General features: G+C 51.6%; 1 protein-coding gene across 5 annotated transcripts in view; it reads left to right on the top strand.

Annotated features, from left to right (window-relative positions):
- Window positions 1–22,448, top strand: part of nmu (neuromedin U) — a 116,013-nt gene extending 93,565 nt beyond the window's left edge. For 2 of the 5 annotated variants that reach the window (XM_072496788.1, XM_072496784.1), the window contains 4 exons: window positions 5,979–6,053; window positions 7,558–7,611; window positions 7,964–8,002; window positions 22,082–22,448. In XM_072496788.1, the coding sequence (XP_072352889.1) occupies window positions 5,979–6,053; window positions 7,558–7,611; window positions 7,964–7,999 (165 nt within the window). In that variant the 3' untranslated portion in view covers window positions 8,000–8,002; window positions 22,082–22,448. The remainder of the gene's footprint in view (window positions 1–5,978; window positions 6,054–7,557; window positions 7,612–7,963; window positions 8,003–22,081) is intronic. The other 3 variants (XM_072496789.1, XM_072496787.1, XM_072496785.1) reach the window with 2 other exon arrangements.
- Window positions 22,449–23,517: the final 1,069 nt, after the last annotated feature.

The raw sequence follows: 23,517 nt of genomic DNA, 5'->3' as shown, positions 1-23,517 counted from the left end.
CCTCCAGAGCCTCACCCTCAATTTCGGCGGGCCCTTACCCCCCTTACCGTTTGCGGCCTCGCGACCCTCAAGGTCGATCCCCCTCCCTTTTTGCCAATCTAACTGTGGATTGCAAGCCCATTGCCACTAGGAGCAGACGGTACAGCACCCAGGACAAGACCTTCATCAGGTCCGAAGTCCAGCGGCTGCTTAAGGAGGGCATTATCGAGGCCAGCAACAGCCCCTGGAGAGCCCAAGTGGTAGTGGTTAAAACTGGGGAGAAACACAGGATGGTCGTGGACTACAGCCAGACCATCAATCGGTACACGCAGCTTGACGCGTACCCCCTCCTAAGCATATCTGATATGGTCAATCAGATTGCGCAGTACCGGGTCTTCTCAACAATTGACCTGAAATCCGCCTACCACCAGCTCCCCATCTGGAAGTCGGACCGGCCATACACTGCCTTCGAGGCAGACGGTCGCCTCTACCACTTCCTTACGGTCCCTTTCGGTGTCACAAATGGGGTCTCGGTCTTCCAAAGAGAGATGGGCCTAATGGTCGACCAGTACGGTTTGCGGGCCACCTTTCTGTACTTAGATAATGTCACCATCTGTGGCCATGACCAGCAGGACCACGATGCCAACCTCGATAAATTCCTCCGCACTGCCACTCTTCTCAACCTGACCTGTAACAAAGAGAAGTGTGTGTTCAGCACGACCCGGTTAGCCATTCTCGGCTATATAGTCCAAAACGGACTTCTCAGGCCCGACCCCGAGTGCATGCGCCCCCTCATGGAACTTCCCCTCCCCCACTGCCCCAAGGCCCTCAAATGCTGCCTGGGGATCTTTTCCTACTGCGCTCAGTGGGTCCCAAACTATGGGGACAAGGCCCGCCCACTCATTCAGTCCACCCAATTCCCCCTTGCGGCTGAGGCACAACATGCTTTCGCCCGCATCAGAGCAGATATTGCCAAGGCCGGGATGCGTGCAGTGGACGAGTCACTGCCTTTCCAAGTAGAAAGCAACGCTTCAGACGTCGCCCTTGCCGCCACTCTAAACCGGGCAGGCAGGCCCGTGGCATTCTTTTCCCACACCCTTCATGCCTCTGAAATTCGACACTCATCCGTCGAGAAGGAGGCCCAAGCTATCGTTGAAGCTGTGCGGCGTTGGAGGTATTACCTGGCCGGTAAGAGATTGACTCTCCTTACGGACCAACGGTCGGTAGCCTTCATGTTCACTAACACACAGCTGAGCAAGATCAAAAATGATAAAATCTTGCGGTGGAGAATCGAGCTCTCCACCTATAATTACGAGATCTTGTATCACCCCGGTAAACTCAACGAGCCCCCAGACGCCCTCTCCCGAGTTGCATGTGCCAGCGCCCAAGTGGACCAACTCCGGGCCCTACATGACAGCCTTTGTCACCCGGGGGTCACTCGATTGTACCATCTGGTCAAAGCTCGCAATCTGCCCTACTCCGTCGAGGAAGTAAGGACAGTCACCAGGGACTGCCGGGTCTGTGTGGAGTGCAAGCCGCACTTCTACCGACCGGACCATGCGCGACTGGTGAAGGCTTCCCGCCCCTTTGAACTCCTCAGCGTGGATTTCAAAGGGCCCCTCCCCTCCACCGACCATAACACGTACATTCTCAGTGTGGTCGATGAGTACTCCAGATTCCCCTTCGCCATCCCATGCCCCGATATAACGTCTGCCACCGTCATCAAGGCCCTCAGCACCATCTTCGCTCTGTTCGGTTTCCCTGCCTACATCCACAGTGACAGGGATCCTCATTCATGAGCAATGAGCTGCGTCAGTTCCTGCTCAGCAGAGGTATAAGAACATAAGAACTAGAAACAGGAGTAGGCCATCTGGCCCCTCGAGCCTGCTCCGCCATTTAATGAGATCATGGCTGATCTTTGTGGACTCAGCTCCACTCTCCGGCCCGTACACCGTATCCCCAAATCCCTTTATTCTTTAGAAAGGTATCTATCTTTTTCTTAAAAACGTTTAAAGAAGGAGCCTCAACTGCTTCACTGGGCAAGGAATTCCAGAGATTCACAACCCTTTGGGTGAAGAAGTTCCTCCTACACTCCGTCCTAAATCTACTTCCCCTTATTTTGAGGCTATGCCCCCTAGTTCTGCTTTCCCCGACCAGTGGAAACAACCTGCCCGCATCTATCCTATCTATTCCCTTCATAATTTTATATGTTTCAATAAGATCCCCCCGCATCCTTCTAAACTCCAATGAGTACAGTCCCAGTCTACTCAACCTCTCGTCATAATCTAATCCCCTCAACTCTGGGATCAACCTAGTGAATCTCCTCTGCACTCCCTCCAGTGCCAATATGTCCTTTCTCAGGTAAGGAGACCAAAACTGAACACAATACTCCAGATGCGGCCTCACCAACACCCTATACAATTGCAGCATAACTTCACTAGTCTTGAACTCCATCCCTCTAGCAATGAAAGACAAAACTCGATTAGCCTTCTTAATCACCTGTTGCACCTGCACACCAACTTTTTGCGACTCGTGCACCAGCACACCCAGGTCCCTCTGCACAGCAGCATGTTTTAACATCTTACCGTTTAAATAATAATCCATTCTGCTGTTATTCCTCCCAAAATGGATAGCCTCACACTTGGCAACATTGAATTCCAACTGCCAGACCCTAGCCCATTCACCTAACCTATCCAAATCCTTCTGCAGACTCCGGTATCCTCTGCACTTTTTGCCTTACCACTCATCTCAGTGTCGTCTGCAAACTTTGACACATTGCACTTGGTCCCCAACTCCAAATCGTCTATGTAAATTGTGATCAACTGCGGGCCCAACACTGATCCTTGAGGGACCCCACTAGTTACAGTTTGCCAACCAGAGAAACACCCATTTATCCCCACTCTCTGCTTTCTGTTAGTTAACCAATCCTCTACCCATGCTACCACTTTACCCTCAATGCCATGCATCTTTAGTTTATGCAGCAACCTTTTGTGTGGCACCTTGTCAAAAGCTTTCTGGAAATCCAGATATACCACATCCATTGGCTCCCCGTTATCTACTGCACTGGTAACGTCCTCAAAAAATTCTACCAAATTAGTCAGACATGACCTACCCTTTGTGAACCCATGCTGCGTTTGCCCAATGGGACAATTTCCCTCCAGGTGCCCCGCTATTTCCTCCTTAATGATAGATTCCAGCATTTTCCCTACAACCGAAGTTAAGCTTACCGGCCTATAATTACCCACTTTCTGCCAACCTTTTTTAAACAGTGGTGTCACGTTTGCTACTTTCCAATCCTCTGGGACCACCCTAGAGTCTAGTGAATTTTGATAAATTATCACTAGTGCGTTTACAATTTCCCGAGCCATCTCTTTTAACACTCTGGGATGCATCCCATCAGGGCCAGGAGACTTGTCTACCTTTAGCCCCATTAGCTTGCCCAATACTGCCTCCTTAGTGATTACAATCATCTCAAGGTCCTCACCTATCATATCTTTATTTCCATCAGTCACTGGCATGTTATTTGTGTCCTCCACTGTGAAGACTGACACAAAAAACCTGTTCAGCTCCTCAGCCATTTCCCCGTCTCCTATTATTAAATCTCCCTTCTCATCTTCCAAAGGACCAATATTTACCTTAGCCACTCTTTTTTGTCTTATATATTTGTAGAAGCTTTTACTATCTGCTTTTATGTTCTGAGCCAGTTTACTTTCATAGTCTACCTTACTCTTCTTTATGGCTTTTTTAGTAGCTTTCTGTTGTCCCCTAAAGACTTCCCAGTCCTCTAGTCTCCCACTAATTTTTGCCACTTTGTATGTTTTTTCCTTCAATTTGATACTCTCCCTCACCTCCTTAGATATCCACGGTCGATTTTTCCCCTTTCTACCGTCTTTCTTTTTTGTCGGTATGAACCTTTTCTGAACACTGTGAAAGATCGCTCGGAAGGTTCTCCACTGTTCCTCAACTGCTTCACCATGAAGTCTTTGCTCCCAGTCTACCTTAGCTAGTTCTTCTCTCATCCCATTGTAATCGCCTTTGTTTAAGCACAAAACACTAGTATTTGATTTTACCTTGTCATCCTCCAACTGTATTTTCAATTCCACCATATTGTGGTCGCTCCTTCCAAGAGGATCCCGAACTATGAGATCATTAATCAATCCTGCCTCATTACACAGGACCAGATCTAGGACCGCTTGTTCCCTTGTAGGTTCCATTACATACTGTTCCAGGAAATTATCCCGGACACATTCTATAAACTCCTCCTCAAGGCTGCCTTTACAAACCTGGTTAAACCAATCGATATGCAGATTAAAATCTCCCATGATAACCGCTGTACCATTTCTACATGCATCCGTTATTTCTTTGCTTATTGCCTGCCCTACCATCCTGTTACTATTTGGTGGCCTATAGACTACTCCTATCAGTGACCTTTTCGCCTTACTATTCCTGATTTCCACCCAAATGGATTCAACCTTATCCTCCATAGCACCAATATCATCCCTTACTATTGCCCGGATGCCATCCTTAAACAACAAAGCTACACCACCGCCCTCCAGCCTCCAGCAGGACGACCAGCTACAAACCCCGGGGAAACGGACAAGTAGAACGGGAGAATGGGACGGTTTGGAGGGCCGTCCAGCTGGCCCTACGGTCCAGGAACCTCCCAGCCTCTCGCTGGCAGGAGGTCCTCCCTAACGCTCTGCACTCCATCCGGTCACTATTGTGCACCGCCACTAATAACACACCCCATGAACGTGTCTTTATCTTCCCCAGGAAGTCCACATCCGGGGTGTCGCTCCCGACTTGGCTCGCTGCCCCAGGACCGGTCCTTCTCCGTAGGCACGTCCGACTCCACAAGGCGGCCCCTTGGTGGACAGGGTTCACCTGCTCCACGCCAATCCTCAATATGCCTACGTTGAGTTCCCCGACGGCTGCCAAGATAATGTCTCACTCAGGGACCTGGCACCGTCAGGTTCCACCCCAACACACACCCCCACCAATGCGCACCCCCCCCCCCCCAACTCCCACCGCGCCGCCAATATTGACCCCACCAGACCACCTCCCCCTCCCCTTTTCCGCACAAGAGGACTTCTGCACGCTCCCGGAGTTCCCCGATGACTGGCCAGCATCAGCACCGCCATCGGTGCCACTGCCAGCACTGACTTCGCCGCCACTGTTACGCCGCTCCCAACAAAGCACCAAAGCACCGGACCGGCTGAAACTTTGACGGACTCCGGACCATCAACATGGACTTTTCGTTCCCTCCCACTGTACATAATTGCACTAATTGTATATAGTTTCACGTCACCCCCGCCGGACTCATTTTTAACGGGGTGAATGTGGTGAACCACTGTAATAGGAGATGTTAGGGAGGACCTGCACTACAGGTTCGCCGGTAGCTCCTGCCGGCTGGCTCCACCCACAGAGAATTGTATAAATATGTACGACCTCCAGTGCCCTGCCATTTCGCCAGCTGCAGCAGGAGGCCACACATCTGACTGTAATAAAGCCACAGTTGTACCCAACTTTAGTCTTTATGCAATTGATCGTGCATCAAGTAGCAAATTCAGTACACTAAACTAAAAGAACAATAAATTGCTGTTTTATCTGGAAGAAGTGTTTGGGGCTGTGTGCTGTGAGAAGGGATGAAGTAAAACAGGATGGTGCTGTGAGAAGGGGGGTAGTGTTAGGGTGATTGAAGAGTGCACCAAGGTGCTTGGAGGAAACTTTAAATAGGCTACACGTCTTGTCTTTTTAATTTTTTGAAAGGATGTATTAAATAAATAAAAATAATTCATATTATAAATGTTACATGTCAATAACAGGAACTTAAAAGGATTTTTATGCAAGTTATGTGACTTTCCAGCAAGAATCATTTCAGCATGTCTATTCTGTTTAGTCCCACATCATGTCTACATAGTTTTCTTTGAAAATATACTGCTGTGTCACATGCTCAGTTGATCAATGTTCCTCATATGTCCTTGTTCATGTGCTCTCAGTCCTCTGTCCTGCATCCTTTGCTGCAGCTTGTCCCTGAGCTTCATGAGAGAAGAATGAAGAAAGGCAGAGGTGATGTACGTAACTCTTTAGTAATCCTGCCAGCATTGTCTTGCGACAATTAATCTTTGTTTATTTCTACAAGGGGACATGACCATTTGGGCCCATGTACAGATGGAACTGTGAACAGGTTGTCAACAAACCATGAAATCATTATCAGGCGATTTCTAATTTGGGCAATTCAGACAAACTAAAATGTGGCCTGTATTGTTCATCATAGTAAAGGGTCCAATAATTAATTTTCAGCATTTATGTTTAAAAATTGTTCAGAAGTTTCTAACTTTAGGATCATGACCATTCTTCAACCTTTCTTCTTTATCTCTTATCAAGGATGAATCCAGGGTTACAACTGAACTCCAGTTGTTACATACACATTTAGGCGAATTAAATGGTTTGCTAATACAAGTGCTGAGTCCAATAGGACTCTCTCAGCTGGAAATTGATTGAGAATTCTCAGGCCTTGTTGTGTATGGTTTTTTGCCTATCAATTAAGATAGATGAAGAACAAGTGGTTACATGTGCTCGTGATTTCTTGACCAATATTCCCTGTGAGCATCTCACCTGCCCAAGAACTCTGAATTGGGTGGTCTTCCCTTTATTGTGAACAGGTACAACTGTTCGAATTGTAAAAAATAATTTGTTAGAATAAAGATTCTACACATTCCTACACATCTGTGAGCTGAAGGATTCTGTGATATTAATATTGCTTTCGATCAACGAGGCATTTTGGGATGTCCTGAAGACGTAAAAGGCACTAGATAAGTATAAGCTTGTCCTTTTTATCTTCTGCCTTTCTATTGCAACAAATGGGTGAGACTTTGTAACTTAGTAAGATGTGACAGCTAAATAAATTTTAATAACTTCTTTTACAGAGAGAGGAATTAAAGTTGGTCCAATTGTTCCTTCAAATCCATGGGAAATGCAGAAAGGTTCTGTCGTCTTTGTGTACAGTTTGAGAGACGGCAGAATAATGGATTGGTAATGGATAAATACAGAGCAATACATTTTTAAAAAATTATTGCTTGACTCCTGGATGCATAACTATTAAAATTGTCAAAGCTGAATAAAGTGCTGACTCATTTAACCATAATGGCACAATAATACTACTTTAAGGTTTTCATTTGAAAAGCACTTTTTCGATAGTTGAAGTGAATTTGTTTAGGACAGGCTGCAACAAAATTGTTACACATAGATATTAAACATTTATTTACCATAGGAATTTAATTTTTTGATTTTACAATTGTTCCTAAATATTTCTGTGACTAGATACTAAAGGTAAACTCTGGATCACAGAGGACATGGAGTCTACTTCATGGAGCGTAGCTATCAATGGAAAAGTCCTAATCATCATCATTGCTGTCGTGTATTACGGTCAAAGGTTTTTCAGAATAAAAGAATAGGGAAATTGTAAGATAAAGACCATGCCATTTTAACTATTATCCACAATGTAGCAGAACCGAGAGAGAATAATCATTTTGTTCACATTACGAATTAATAAGATTTTTTTCGTTCTTGCTTCAGGAAGAATTTCAAGGACCAGGTGGAATTCAAAGTCGAGGTTATTTTATGTTTAGGGTATGTGTCAACATTTAAAAAACTTTTTTACAGAAATGTATTGACTTGTCTGAGCTTTCAATGTAAAAAAACAATTTGAGTAAATAAATAAGCTGATATGATCAAGTGATATCTTTATAATGTTTTTTTAAATATTTCTGGTATTAAATTTCTTTTTATTGATGTAAACACTAAGATTTGAGCCCGACAGTATTAGTGGGCTCTTGGCTCTTTAATGTGCAGGCCATTGTAGCCAGATCTATCGCTGTCTTCAACCAGCATTTGACTAGGAATCTCAGGGGCACTAACGTTATGATTTCACAAGCACAATTTGTTGTAGATACTTCATTATTTCTTTTATATATTTTTCTAGCCACGAAATGGAAGAAGATCATCTAGTTTCCGCTAACAGGTATTTTCACTAACAGGTATTTTCGTTCAAGTCTGTAAGCTAATTTCAGGTATTGAAATGATCGTCATGAAGTGATCAAGTTTCACTATCACATACACAGTTTCTTTGTAGTGATTTAGGTATTCTCTTTCTTTTATTGTCATTTTGCATTGCAGAACATGGAATTAACCACCAAATAATGCCAGAATTAATTCTTGACACCTCGGCACCATTGATGCAGACAAATTCTCTCACAATGAAGACCAACATACCATTTGCCTTCCGAATTGCTTGTTGCACCTGCCTTTCCACGTTTATTGACTGGTGAACAAGGACACCCAGATCCCTTTGTACATCCACATTTCCCAATATATCACCGCTTAGATAATACTCCCCCTTTCTATTTTTCATAACAAAGTGTATAACTTCACATTTAGCCGCATTGTAGTGCATCTGCTATGTGATTGCCCACTCATTCGACTCGTCTAAATCACTTTGAAGCCACCTTGCATCCTCCTCACAATTCCTCACAATGTGTCACAGCAAATTTGGAAATGTTTCGCATGGTTTACTTTCCTTATACTATCATCAGTTGTTGTGCAAGTGTGTTTTTCATTATATTACTTTGTTTCTCAACCGCATATCGATGCAGATTCTGATCTGGTTCTCGTTCTTGGGGTTGTTGAGGTCTTGCATGGGTGAGGCCCAAGGGATGGGCTCCAAGTTTTACAACAATGTCAAGTGAGCACTTAAGTTCCTTCTGTCTGACATGACACTGTATTTGTCTAAGTTGCCATGCGACTGAGGGCACATTAGGGTCCATATGCAGCCTATATGAAATACACCCGTGAAGTGGTCAGCATACAGTTCAGGAATGTGGTTGGTATGTATTGGAACTGCATATGTGACTGCAATCGGGTACACGTCCGTTGCTGTTTGGCAACCACTCTTTTAAAAAAATATTTTTATTGAATTTTTACATGTGTAAACTATACAATAGATGAGCAAGATAGTTTGTATGTACAACTTACATTTACATGGTCCCCTTTCATCGGCCTGTGGTAGTCGCCACTGTTGTATTATATTGTATATACTGCACTGCATACGAGGGTATTGAGGTAAGGCCCCTGTACTACAGGTACGTGGGTAGATCCCTGCCTGCTGGCTCCGCCCAGTAGGCGGAGTATAAATGTGTGTGCTCTCCGAACGGCAGCCATTTCGGCAGCTGCTGTAGGAGGCCACACATCTCTGTGTAATAAAGCCTCGATTACTCTCCACTCTCGTCTCATCGTAATTGATAGTGCATCAATTTATTACACAGAGATTTTACAAAGATGGATCTCCGCATCAAGCCGGATCGCCTGCAGCTGCATCCTCAAGCAGACAACGTCAAAAAAGACTTTGCACATTGGCTAGCGTGCCTTGAAGCATACATCGGATCTGCGACAGACCAAATCCCAGAAGCACAGAAGCTCCAGATTCTGTACACGCGGCTGAGCTCCGATGTCTTTCCCCTCATCCAGGACGCGCCACCTACGCAGAGGCCATAGCGCTACTGAAGGAGAACTACGCTCAGCAGACCAAGAAGATCTACGCCAGGCACCTCCTGTCCACGCGGCACCAACTTCCCGGTGAGTCTGTGGAAGATTTCTGGTGTGCCCTGCTCGCCCTGGTGAGAGACTGTGATTGCGAGGCTGTTTCGGCCGCTGAATATTCTAACCTGCTAATGAGAGACACATTCATTACGGGCATAGGGTCGGCCTACATCCACCAGCGCCTCTTAGAAGGGGCTACGCTTGACCTCGTGGCGACCAAGAAACTAGCGCTCTCGCTCACAGTCGCCTCACACAACGTACAGGCGTATGCCCCCGACCGCACGGCCCACCCCTCCTGGGCATCGTGGACCCCACCAGCAGCCACCCCATCGTGGACCCCATCAGCAACTGCCCCCAGCCAACTATACGCCTACGCCGCGCGGCAGCCAACCAACCCCGGGGTACCCAAGTGCTACTTCTGTGGACAGTCAAAACACCCCCGTCAGTGCTGCCCGGCGCGGAGCGCACTCTGCAAGGCCTGCAGCAAGAAAGGACATTTTGCTACAGTGTGCCAGACCTGCTCAATCGCCGCTATTGTCCTTGCACCCCCTGCATGCGGCCAGTGCGGGCTGCCATCTTCCTTGCCTAAGACCACGTGCGGCCAGTGGGCAAGCTATCTTGCTCCCCTCACAACATGTGCGGCCCGTGGGTGCCGACATCTTGCCTGCCCCAGGACACGTGTGGCCCGAGGGCGCCGCCATCTTGCCTGCCTCAGGACACGTGCGGCCCATGGGTGGCGCCATCTTCCCCGCCTCAGGACCCGGGCCGCTCATCGCCTACAGATGCCGACGACCAGCCGCGTCTCGCCTCCGTCACGATCGACCAGTCCCAACCGCATAACCTCGCGACCGCGTCGACAAAGGTAACGGTCGATGGGCATGAGATATCCTGCCTTCTGGACTCCGGGAGCACTGAGAGCTTCATCTATCCGATACGGTAAGGCGCTGCTCCCTCGAGGTACACCCCATTAACCAAAGAATCTCCCTGGCCTCCGGATCCCACTCCTTGGCGATCCGGGGGTACTGCATCGCCACCCTCGCCATCCAGGGCGTAGAGTTCAGCGGCTTCAGGCTCTACATCCTCCCCAACCTCTGCGCTGCCTTGCTCCTCGGCCTGGACTTCCAGTGCAACCTCCAGAGCCTAACCCTAAAATTTGGTGGGCCCCTACCACCCCTTACTGTATGAGGCCTCACGACCCTTAAGGTCGACCCGCCTTCTCTGTTTGCGAACCTCACCCCGGATTGCAAACCCGTTGCCCCCAGGAGCAGACAGTACAGCGCCCAGGATAGGATCTTCATCAGGTCTAAGGTCCAGCGGCTGCTGCGGGAAGGTATCATCGAGGCCAGCAACAGCCCCTGGAGAGCCCAAGTGGTAGTGGCAAAAACGGAGGAGAAAAACAGGATGGTCGTTGACTTCAGTCAGACATCAATCGGTACACGCAGCTCCACGCATACCCACTCCCACGCATATCTGATATGGTCAATCAGATTGCACAGCACCGGGTCTTCTTGACAGTGGACCTGAAATCTGCCTACCACCAGATCCTCATTCGCAAGGCGGACCGCCCGTACACAGCGTTTGAAGCAGACAGCTGCCTTTACCATTTCCTTAGGGTTCCCTTCGGCGTCACTAACGGGGTCTCGGTCTTCCAACGGGAGATGGACCGAATGGTTGACCGGTACGGACTGTGGGTCACTTTTCCGTCCCTGAATAACATCACCATCTGCGGCCACGACCAGCAGGACCACGACGCTAAGCTTTCCAAATTTTTCCACACCGCCAAACTCCTGAACCTAACCTACAACAAGGAGAAGTGTGTGTTCAGCACGAACCGATTAGCCACCCTCGGCTATGTGGTTCAGAACGGAGTTCTAGGGCCCGACGCCGATCGCATGCGCCCCCTCATGGATCTCCCCCTTCCCCACTGCCCCAAGGCCCTCAAACGATGCCTGGGGTTCTTTTCGCACTACGCCCAGTGGGTCCCTAACTATGCGGACAAGGCCCGCCCACTCATCCACTCCACCGGTTTCCCACTGACAGCCGAGACTCACCAGGCCTTCAAGCATATCGAGGCCAACATCGCCAAAGCTGCGATGCACGCGGTCGATGAGACGCTCCCTTTCCAAGTTGAGAGTCATGCATCAGACGTCGCTCTGGCCGCGACCCTCAACCAGGCAGGCAGGCCCATGGCATTCTTTTCCCGCACCCTCCATGCCTCCGAAATTCGGCACTCCTCCGTCGAAAAGGAGGCCCAAGCTATCGTTGAAGCTGTGCGGCACTGGAGGCATTATCTGGCCGGCAGGAGATTCACTCTCCTCACAGACCAACGGTCGGTTGCCTTCATGTTTAACAACACACAGCGGGGCAAGATCAAAAATGATAAGAACTTGCGGAGGAGGATCGAGCTCTCCACCTTTAATTACAAGATTTTGTATCGCCCCGGTAAGCTCAACGAATCCCCCGATGCCCTGTCCCGAGGTACATGTGTGTAGCGCACAAAGACTCCATGAGACGAATATAGTGAAGTCGATGAGGCTTTATTAAGCGTGTCTGTTCCCCAGCAGCCCGATAGTAAACTGGCATGCGGGGGAAGACACCGGCTTCTTATACTTCGCCTTCAGGGCGGAGCTTGAGGTCAACGGCCAACCAGGACCCGGGATCTGTCAGCCAATGACATTAGGGCTTCCAGTCCCACATGACCCCCAATACATACTACCACATTCACCCCTTGTCAAAATTGAACCCGGCGGGGTGATGCTTCGTATGGTGGTAAGGGTTTACAGGGCTGGTCCTGGGAGGATAGAACAGTTACATGGTAGTACAGTATTGGACAGTTTCGTCCTGTTACAACTATTTACAGAGGGTATAGGAAAACAAAATGTTCATTGAACAGTCCAGCTTTGTTTTACATCGACGCCACGAGTCGGTCGGGCGGTCTGGTCGTCCGTGTCGATCGCCTCGGCCCCGGCGGTGGTGGTGGTGCTTGTACCAGTGTTGTCGCCTCCGGGAGCCGCACGGTTTCAGCTGTCGGTGCAAAAGGGAGGGGAACTGATCCTCCTGGGAAGGGGGCGGTCGCGGGGTGCGGCGGTGGCAGGAAGGGGGGCGGTTGGGTTGATGGTGTCGGGGGGGTGTGCGTGGTGCCGGCGGGCGCCAGATCCCGCAGGGAGACCGTGTCCTGTCGGCCGTCGGGGTACTCCACGTAGGCGTACTGGGGGTTTGCGTGGAGGAGGTGAACCCTTTCGACCAACGGGTCCGCCTTATGTGCCCGCACATGCTTTCGGAGCAGGATGGGTCCTGGGGCCGCCAGCCAGGTCGGCAGCGACGTTCCAGAGGAGGACCTCCTAGGGAAGACAAGGAGACGCTCGTGCGGCGTTTGATTAGTGCTTGTACATAATAACGACCGGATGGAATGGAGAGCGTCCGGGAGGACCTCCTGCCACCGTGAAACTGGGAGATCCCTGGACCGTAGGGCCAGTAGGACGGCCTTCCAGACCGTGCCGTTCTCCCTTTCTACTTGCCCGTTCCCCCGGGGGTTGTAGCTGGTCGTCCTGCTTGAGGCTATGCCCTTGCTGAGCAGGAACTGGCGCAGCTCATCACTCATGAAAGAGGACCCCCTGTCGCTGTGGACGTATGCGGGGTAACCGAACAGCGTGAAGATGCTGTTCAGGGCTTTAATGACTGTGGCCGCGGTCATGTCGGAGCAGGGAATGGCAAAAGGGAAGCGGGAGTATTCGTCCACTACATTAAGGAAATATGCGCTGCGGTCGGTGGAGGGGAGGGGCCCTTTGAAATCGAGACTGAGGCGTTCAAAGGGGCGGGAAGCCTTAATCAGGTGCGCTCCATCTGGCCTGAAAAAATGCGGCTTGCATTCCGCGCAGATGTGGCAGTCCCTTGTGACTGTACGGACCTCTTCTAAAGAGTATGGGAGATTGCGGGACTTGATGAAGTGGTAAAACCGAGTGACCCCCGGGTGGCAGAGGTCCTCGTGGAGGGTTTGGAGGCGGTTAATTTGTGCGTTGGCACATGTGCCGCGGGATACGGCATCGGACGGCTCGTTCAGCTTTCCGGGCCGGTACAAGATCTCATACTTAAAGGTGGAGAGCTCGATCCTCCACCTTAAGATCTTGTCATTTTTAATCTTGCCCCGCTGTGCATTATCGAACATGAAGGCTATCGACCGTTGGTCAGTGAGGAGAGTGAATCTCCTGCCGGCCAGGTAATGCCTCCAATGTCGCACAGCTTCCACTATGGCTTGGGCTTCCTTTTCCACTGAGGAGTGGCGGATTTCTGAGGCGTGGAGGGTTCGGGAGAAGAAGGCCACGGGTCTGCCCGCTTGGTTAAGGGTAGCCGCTCGAGCTACGTCGGAGGCGTCGCTCTCGACCTGGAAGGGGAGGGACTCGTCGATGGCGCGCACCGTGGCCTTTGCGATGTCCGCTTTGAGGCGGCTGAAGGCCTGGCAAGCCTCTGTCGACAGAGGGAAGGTCATGGTCTGTATTAGGGGGCGGGCCTTGTCTGCGTACTGGGGGACCCACTGGGCGTAGTACGAAAAGAACCCCAGGCAGCGTTTCAGGGCTTTTGGGCAGTGCGGGAGGGGAAATTCCATGAGTGCGCGCATACGTTCGGGGTCGGGGCCTATTATCCCATTGCGCACTATGTAGCCCAGAATGGCTAGCCGATCGGTGCTAAAAACGCACTTGTCCTCGTTGTACGTGAGGTTCAAGGCTTTGGCGGTCTGGAGGAATTTTTGGAGGTTGGCGTCGTGGTCCTGCTGATCGTGGCCGCAGATGGTTACATTGTCGAGGTACGGGAACGTGGCCCGTAACCCATGTTGATCAACCATTCGGTCCATCTCCCGTTGGAAGACCGAGACCCCGTTTGTGACGCCAAAAGGGACCCGTAGGAAATGGTATAATCGCCCGTCTGCCTCGAAGGCTGTGTACTTGCGGTCACTTGGGCGGATGGGGAGCTGATGGTAGGCGGACTTGAGGTCCACGGTGGAGAAGACTTTATACTGGGCAATCCGATTGACCATGTCGGATATGCGGGGGAGAGGGTACGCGTCTAGTTGTGTGTACCTGTTGATGGTCTGGCTATAGTCAATGACCATCCTTTGTTTCTCCCCTGTCTTCACTACTACCACCTGCGCTCTCCAGGGACTATTGCTGGCCTGGATTATGCCCTCCTTTAGTAGCCGCTGGACTTCGGACCGAATGAAGGTCCGGTCCTGGGCGCTGTACTGTCTGCTCCTAGTGGCGACGGGTTTGCAATCCGGGGTGAGGTTCGCAAACAAGGACGGGGGTTGCACCTTGAGGGTTGCGAGGCCGCAGATAGTGAGTGGGGGTATGGGGCCGCCGAATTTAAACGTAAGGCTCTGTAGGTTACATTGAAAGTCTAAGCCCAGCAAGGTGGGGGCACAGAGTTGGGGAAGGACGTTAAGTTTGTAGTTTTTGAATTCCCTCCCCTGTACCGTTAGGGTAACTATGCAGAATCCCTGGATCTGTACGGAGTGGGATCCTGCAGCTAGGCAAATCTTTTGTGCGCTGGGGTAGGTAGTTAAGGAACAGCGTCTTACCGTGTCGGGGTGTATAAAACTTTCCGTGCTCCCGGAGTCGACTAGGCATGGCGTCTCGTGGCCGTTAATTAGGACCGTTGTCGTCGTCGTCTGGAGAGTCCGGGGCCGAGCCTGATCGAGCGTAACCGAAGCGAGCCGTGGTTGTAGTAGTGGGGTGGGGTCCGTTGTTGCCGTCCAAGATGGCGTCGGGGATGGACAAAATGGCTGCCCCCATACATCGCACGTGGCTGAGGGGTCACAAGATGGCGTCGGGGGTGGACAAAATGGCCGCCCCAATGCGTCGTACAGGTCGGGGGCGGTCCAAGATGGCGGCGCCCCTCCTCCCCTCGTGGTGGTCGGGACCCAAAATGGCGGCATCTGCGGGTCGCACATGGTGTGCTGGGGGGTCTGGGGAGCGCTAGGACCGCGCGGAGTTCCTTCACTGCGAGCGCCAGGGCCGCGGGCGCTAGGACCGCGCGGAGCTCCCTCACTGCGAGCGCCAGGGCCGCGGGCGCTACGACCGCGCGGAGCTCCCTCGCCGGGGACAGCGGTGGTCGGGGCCCAAGCCGGCGGCGCCGGCAGGTCAGGCGTGGGGCCGCGAGCGCAAGGAGCGCGAGAAGCTCCCTCACCGTGGACAGCGGCGGTCGGGGCCCAGGTAGGTTGCGCCGGCGGGTCAGGCGTGGGGCGCGGGACGGGGTTAAGGGCCCAGGTCGGCGGCGCCGGCGGGACAGGCGTGGGGCGCGGGGTGAGGGCCCAGGTCGGCGGCGCCGGCGGGACAGGCGTGGGGCTGCGAGCGCAAGGAGCGCGAGGAGCTCCCTCACCGGGGACAGTGGCGGTCGGGGCCCAGGTAGGCGGCGCCGGCGGGACAGGCGTGGGGCTGCGAGCGCAAGGAGCGCGAGGAGCTCCCTCACCGGGGACAGCGGCAGTCGGGGCCCAGGTAGGCGGCGCCGGCGGGTCAGGCGTGGGGCGCGGGAGGGGGGTGAGGGTGGCGTTCGGGACGCGAAAGACCCATTCCTCTCCGTGGAGAGTGTTGGCCGGCACCCAAATCGGGAGCGCCGGCGGCGGGTCGTACATGGACTGCGGGGAGGGGGGTTGGGGAGCGTAGGCGGCGTGCAGGGCTCCCAGTTCTCCCGGGGCCGCGGTGGTCGGGACCCAGAGCGGCTGCGCCTGCGGGTCGCACATGGCGTGGGAGGCATAGACTGCCTGTAGGGCTCCCTGTGGCCCCGGGACGGCGGCGACCTCGCGGGATCGGCACACCACCGCATAATGGCCCTTTTTCCCGCAGCTTTTGCAGATGGCTGCGCGGGCCGGACAGCGTTGTCGGGGGTGCTTCGCCTGGCCGCAGAAATAACAGCGGGCGCCCCCGGTGCGACTCGGCGTTTGGACTGCGCAAGCCTGTAGGGTGTCCGGGGGGGGGGGTTTGCCGCGACGGGTACGTACGGGGCCCAATGGCCTGCCGCGCGGTCGGGGCCGTAGGCGCGGGTAGCGCGGCGTGGAACTCATCCATCGATTCTCCGGGAGCTTGCCGTCTCGTCGCGAGCTGGTAGCGAGCGTAGATTTGGTTAACTGGGCGGACATAGAGACTTTTCAGTGCTGCGAACGCCGTCTGGAAATCGTCGGTGTCTTCAATGAGGGTGAAAATCTCCGTGCTCACCCTCGAGTGCAGGACCTGCAGTTTTTGTTCGTCTGAGACCCGGCCGGTGGTCGGTCTGAGGTAGGCCTCGAAGCAAGTCTGCCAGTGTTTGAAGGCTGCTGCCGCGTTCACTGCGTGGGGGCTGATCCTCAGGCATTCTGGAATGATCCTGAGCTCCACAATGTGCCAGCACACAAGTGGACCGACTCCGGGCCCTGCACGACGATCTTTGTCACCCAGGGGTCACCCGCTTTTATCACTTCATTAAGGCCCGCAATCTGCCCTACTCCATCGAGGAAATCAGGACTGTCACCAGAGACTGCCAGGTCTGCGCGGAGTGTAAACCGTACTTCTACCGGCCAGACCGTGTGAGCCTGGTGAAGGCCTCCCGCCCCTTTGAACGCCTCAGCGTGGATTTCAAAGGGCCCCTCCCCTCCACCGACCGCAACACGTATTTTCTCAATGTGGTCGACGAATATTCCAGATTCCCCTTCGCCAGCCCATGCCCCAATATGACGTCTGCCACCGTCATCATAGCCCTCAACACCATCTTCGCTCTGTTCGGTTTCCCCGCCTACGTCCACAGTGACCGGGGATCCTCATTTATGAGCGATGAGCTGCGCCAGTACCTGCTCAACAGGGGCATTGCCTTGAGCAGGGCAACCAGCTACAACCCCCGGGGAAACAGGCAGGTGGAGCGGGAGAATGGGACAGTCTGGAAGGTCGTCCAGCTGGCCCTACGGTCCAGAAATCTCCCAGCCTCCTGCTGGCAGGAGGTCTTCCCCAACGCACTTCACTCCATTCGGTCGCTCCTGTGCACGGCGACTAACGAAACCCGCCATGAACATCTCTTTGCCTTCCCCAGGAAGTCCACCTCCGGGGTTTCGCTCCCAACGTGGCTGGCAACTCCAGGGCCCGTTCTCTTCCGCAAGCACATGCAGCTCCACAAGGCGGACCCGTTGGTTGAGAGGGTACAGCTACTCCACGCAAACCCGCAGTACGCCTACGTAGCGTATCCCGACGGCCGCCAAAACACTGTCTCCCTCAGGGACCTGGCACCAGCTGGGTCCCCCCCCCCCCTCCCTTCCCCCAGCGCACTCCACCACAGCCCCGCTCCAGGACAATCCGTCCTCCCCTTGGTCCCACCCGGGGATGAAGAAGATGTTGACCCGCTCCCAAAATCACCGACGACCGAGCAGACGCCTGACTCGCCACCAGCTCTGCAGCCCTCTCAACGACGGATCAAGGCGCCCGACCGCCTAAATTTGTAACCTTCTCTGAAATGTTAATGGCAACCTGTATGTAAATAGTTTTCCACCACCCCCGCTGGACTCATTTTTACCAGGGGGTGAATGTGGTAGCCACCACTGTTGTATTATATTGTATATACTGCACTGCATACGAGCGTATTATGGTAAGGCCCCTGTACTACAGGTATGGGGGTAGATCCCTGCCTGCTCCTCCCAGTAGGCAGAGGATAAATGTGTGTGCTCTCCGAACGGCAGCCATTTCAGCAGCAGCTGTAGGAGGCCACACATCTCTGTGTAATAAAGCCTCGATTACGCTCTATTCTCGTCTCGTCGTAATTGATAGTGCATCACGGCCTTACCCCCCCCCCCACCCTTCTCCCCCCCTACCCTTCCCCCCCCCCCGCCCTTCTTCCCTTCTCCTCCCCTTCCCTTCTCCTCTCTCTCTCTCTCTCTCTCTTTCTCCCCCCCCCCCCCTCCCTCCCCCAGCCCCCCCACCCCTTCATTTCTGTTGTTCGGGCTCCATCTTGGGCCCTTACGTTGTAGATGTTGTAGACTCTCTTTCATTTTGTATTTGTTGTTGTTGCCCCTGTGGCTTTGTTGGGGGGTGGGGAGGGGCCATCTGGCCCCCTCCTTGGTCTTTTCCCGTGACCCCTCCTGATATTTCGCTGGGTTCCATCCTTGCTGCCCCCCCACTTTGTTCTTATCTGCTCCGTTTGGTCCTGTCTGCCCTCATTGGCCCTCCTGCCCCCTCCCTATCCGCTATTGGCCTCAAACAGGTCTTGGAACAGGCTGATGAATAGCTCCCACGCTTCTGTTGAAGCCCTCACCTGACATTCTGATGGTGTGTTTGATCATCTTCAGGTGGAGAAATTCGGACAGATCGGTCAACCAGTTTGCAGCTGTGGGTGGTACTGCTGATCACCAGCCAAGCAGGATTCTCTGTCAGGCGATTAGCCTGGGTATTGGCCCTCTTCCCCATGTGTAGTAGTTCTGTCTGGTCTGATACCCCAAAGATTGCCACTCTCAGGCACGGCTCCACTCTCACCCTCACAACTTTGGACATCGCCTCGAAGAAGGCTGTCCAGAACCGACAAGCCTGGGGCAGGCACAGAACACGTGGGCGTAGTTGGCCGAGCCTCCCTGACAGCATTCACACTTGTGCTCCCCCTCCAGAAAGAACCTGTTCATTCGGGTTCTGGTTAGGTGCGCTCTGTGCACCACTTTGAACTGCATGAGGCAGGAGGAGGTGGATTTGGCCATGCTCAATGCTTCACTCCAGAGTCCCCACCGTACTTCTGTCCCTAGTTCGTCCTCTCATTTCTGTCTTGCTCCATCTAGTGGTGTTCTCTCCCTTTCCAACAGTCGTCTGTAAATATCCCCACAGTTTCCCTTCTCCATACTATCCACTTCCAGCAGTTCCTCCAGCATTGTGTCTCTCGGGCCCTAGGGTACCTCGTCGTCTCCTTGCGGAGAAAGTTTTTGATTTGTAAATGTCGGAGCTCCTGTTCATTCGGTAGCTCCAATCTCTCCGTCAGCTCGTCCTGGGTTGCGAGTCTGTCACTCAAGTAAAAGTCTCTAATCGCTCATGTCCCCCGTCCTGTCTCCACTTCTTATTCTTATTCATCTAGCATGGCCGGTGGGAATTTGTGGTTCCCACAGATACATAGAAGATAGGAGCAGGAGGAGGCCTTTTGGCCCTTCGAGCCTGCTCCACCATTCATCACGATCATGGCTGATGGGGGCCATGGTGGACACCTCGGTTAAGCAGAAGTGTTGTCTCACCTGGTTCCAGGTTTTTAACTTGGGTACCACCACTGGACTGGATGTGTAATTTGCCGCGTGGGTGGGGAAGAGCGGAGCGCTGTTGTGGCGAGGGCTCGGAGGGTGGTCGTTGCTGTACAGGAGGACTCCTCCATTTCCACCCATTCCTTGCTGGGTTCCCTTGCCCATCCCCTCACCCTCTCGGCTGTGGCTGCCCAGTGATAGTATTGCAGGTTCGGAAGAGCCAGGCCACCCATGTTTCTTTTCCTCTGCAGTGTATTCTTGGGTCCCCCCACCCCGCCCTCCCCCAGCCCCCATTCAGGTTCACCGGGAGTACCTTAGTCTTGCCCAGGGGAAGGCCGCAAACTCTTCCAGGAGGTTCATGATTTCCTTCAAGCCATTCTGCAAATGTAGAGGAGCAGATCATCTGCATAGAGTGAGACTCTATGCTCTCTGCCTCCTCTTCAGATGCCCTTCCAGCCTTTCGCGTCTCGCAGAGCGATCGGCAGAGGTTCGATTGCCAGGGTGAACAGGAGCAGAGATAGTGGGCATCCCTGCCTGGTGCCCCTGTGCAACTGGAGGTACTCAGAGCTGGTGGCGTTGGTCCGAACGTTCGCCTTGGAGGCTTGTACAGGAGTTTCACCCATGAGGTGAACCCCGTCCCTGATCCAAACTGCTCCAGTATCTCGATGAGGTACTTTCATTCAACTCTTGTCGAGGGCCTTTTCTGCATCCAGGGAGACGATCACTCTGGTGTTCACTCCCCAGATGGGGTCAGTATCACATTCAGCAGCCGTCTAATGTTCGCAGTTAGCTGTCTACCCTTGACAAAGCCCGTGTGGTTCTCTGCAACCATCTCTGGTACGCAATTCTCCAGTCTGTTGGCCAGGACCTTCGCGAGTATGTTTTCATCTACATTAAGCAGTGAAATGGGCCTATATGATCTTTCTTAGGTATCAGTGATACGGTGGCCTGTGTTGGAAAAGGAGACAGGGTCCCCCTTGCTAGCGAGTCTGCGACCATCTCTCGTAGATGCGGGGCCAGAGTTGGTGTGAATTTGATATAGAGCTGCGGTCCCAGCACCTTCCCCCCCTGCATGGAGTTGATGCTCTCTATGACCTATTGTTCCCCGCTCATTCTGTCTATCGTTCCCCACGACTTGTATGTCCAGTCCATCAAGGAACCATTTCACCACAGAGTCCCGTCGTTGGGGCTCAGAGGTGTACTGTTCCCAGTAGAAGGCCTCAAATGCTTGGTTGGTCTTTTTTGGTTCATTCCGCCTCAGATAGCAATCTCCCTTGTTGCTGCCTGCCTGCTTTCTCAGCTGGGGAGCCAACAGGTGGCTAGCCTTCTCTCTTTGCTCATAAAAGGTCTCCCGTGTCTGGTGGAGTTGGTGCACTGCCTTCCTGGTGGATAGCAGGTTAAAGTCCATTTGTAGCTTTTTCCTTTCCGCAGGAGCTCTACAGTTGGGTTAGGGTTAGGACTACCTTCTGTCGACCTCCAGGATAGAGTCAATCAGTTGCTGCCTGGTTGCCCTCTCTTCCCTAACCCCAAGTGCCTTGCAAGCTATAATCTCTCCCCTAATCACCGCCTTCAGTGCCTCCCAGAACATGGAAGGTGAGACTTCCCCATTCTGGTTGTTAGTGATGTACTCGCCTATGGCCTGTGATGTTTTCTGCAGAAGACCTTGTCGGCCAAGAGGTCGGTGTCCAACCTTAATGCGGGTCGTTGGGCACGGCCAGTCTCCAACCTCACATCCATGTGTGGAGCGTGGTCAGAGATAACTATCGCGGAGTATTCCGCCCTTACTATGTCTGGAAGCACCAATTTCCCCACTGCAAAGAAGTCGATGCAGGTGTATATCTTGTGCACCAGTGAAAAGAACAAGAATTCCTTCTCACCGCCTCCATCTGCTCCATGAATGCTCCCAGTTCCCTATCCATGCCTGTCTTTTTCCCCGTTCTGAGGTTTGATCGGTCTGTCAAGGGTCCTGTAAACAGTTAAAGTTCCCCCCGCCCTCCCCATGATCAGTCAGTGTGTCGATGTCAGAGATTTCAGTAGTTGGCACTGTAACAAGGGAGGAATTTTGTATACTCTGGATTACGGAGAATGGGCAGCCCTGATGTTTGTTGAATTTTTTATCTTCCATGATGTTGACAGACACACATGTAAAGGAGTGTGTTGTACCAGCGAATGTCGTTTTACATTAATTGCTGTGTTGCAGTGAATCTATATAGTTTAAGTAGTTGAAACCTAATCGGTTAAAGAGAATATTTTCTGTGTAACTATTACAATAAATTCATTTTGCAGGATGATGAAGATCTATAGGAATGATTGACACACATGATGAAAATGGTGTATGGACCGCAATGTATAAGTAGTTACGTCTACATCTTTCTACACTTGGCCTGTTTAATTGTTTAGTTATGTCTTTTCAACATCTACAATGTGCATGCTAACTTAAGCTTTGTTGAAAATTGTTGTTTTCCTAATGAATTACACCACTAAAATTCAGGCAAACTTGTGCAATGTTTCAGTGTAGTTTAGCAAACGGTAAATACCACTTTAAGGTCAAACTATGATATAATACAATGCATGTTACTAAATTCCTTCTTCCCGTCTCTGTTTATGATGGTGTCACTAAATGTATAAGTTATATTAAAATTCTTGGAAAAGATTCTGTTTGCTTTTGTTTTAAGGTATTCCCTCTTTTGATTGACTCATGTTTTGCAAGTACTGACAAATGTCCACAGGGTTTTAATTCTATTCTGCCATAAACATACCATTGTGTGCAATGAAGGACGTATGGGGGTGATTCCCCCAGTTGCCCATCTGTGGCTCTTCTGCTACAGTGGTAGTAGATGCCAGTCCTGCAGTGAGGTCCCAGGTCCTCTACAGAAGATTTCAGTTCTCTTTTCTCATCTCCATCATCAACCTCATTCCCTAGATATGTTATTCCTCAATAACCTGTAAGAACGATTGGTGAAATCTAAGTTACAGTGAACAAATGGGAATCTTCCCCTTCCCTCTCCCCACCCGTCTACAGATATTTATTTCCCTGTATTTTATGGTGAAGAAGCAATGTTGATGTAGGTTCTGGGTTGCTGCCAATTTTTGATTTTTCCAAACAGATTGGAAGGTATTCCCATTGTTGAAATTGCACCCCTTGTTAATTGTATATCAATTGGGTGTTTCATTGTATTCACGTGGTTGGCATTAATTGGGGCCTGACCTGTGCTTCTATGTATTAGCAGGCTGAAATTGTGTTGGACTGGAGATGCGTCACATGTACTGTGCTTCTCTATAAATAAAAGTTTGTAAATGTACAAATACAAGGCTCCAGTTCTATTCTCCACCTCCTATCTATCAGAGTTCTAATGATATTAATCTCACCAGTTCTTACTGATTATAAAATCCAGCAAAGGCAAATGCTAGTTTCTTCATCAATTCATTGGAAGGGCTTATTCAGTAGGGTTTTGCTGGTTTTACACACAGAAGCCTAGAAATTTAGGTTTTGGTCTTCAAATAATCCTCATTCTGTGCGCATCCAGTACTTTACCAGCCCCTTAACTGCTCAAGTACCAGCCAATGGGATTAATCCAGCAAGAGAAAACAGGACATAAAACAACCTCCTATATTTGTGCAGCCCAATTCACCAACATTGCTGCCCCCTTGGGTCTCCAACCTCAATTATTTGCTGGATACCAAATAACATTTCAGTGTAAATAGCTAAATTGTGGAGGAGG

Source organism: Scyliorhinus torazame, chromosome 3, assembly GCF_047496885.1.
Source record: "Scyliorhinus torazame isolate Kashiwa2021f chromosome 3, sScyTor2.1, whole genome shotgun sequence".
Taxonomy (NCBI): Eukaryota; Metazoa; Chordata; class Chondrichthyes; order Carcharhiniformes; family Scyliorhinidae; genus Scyliorhinus; species Scyliorhinus torazame.
Note: the sequence above shows the minus strand (reverse complement) of the source record. Positions and strands in the feature narration are given on the sequence as shown.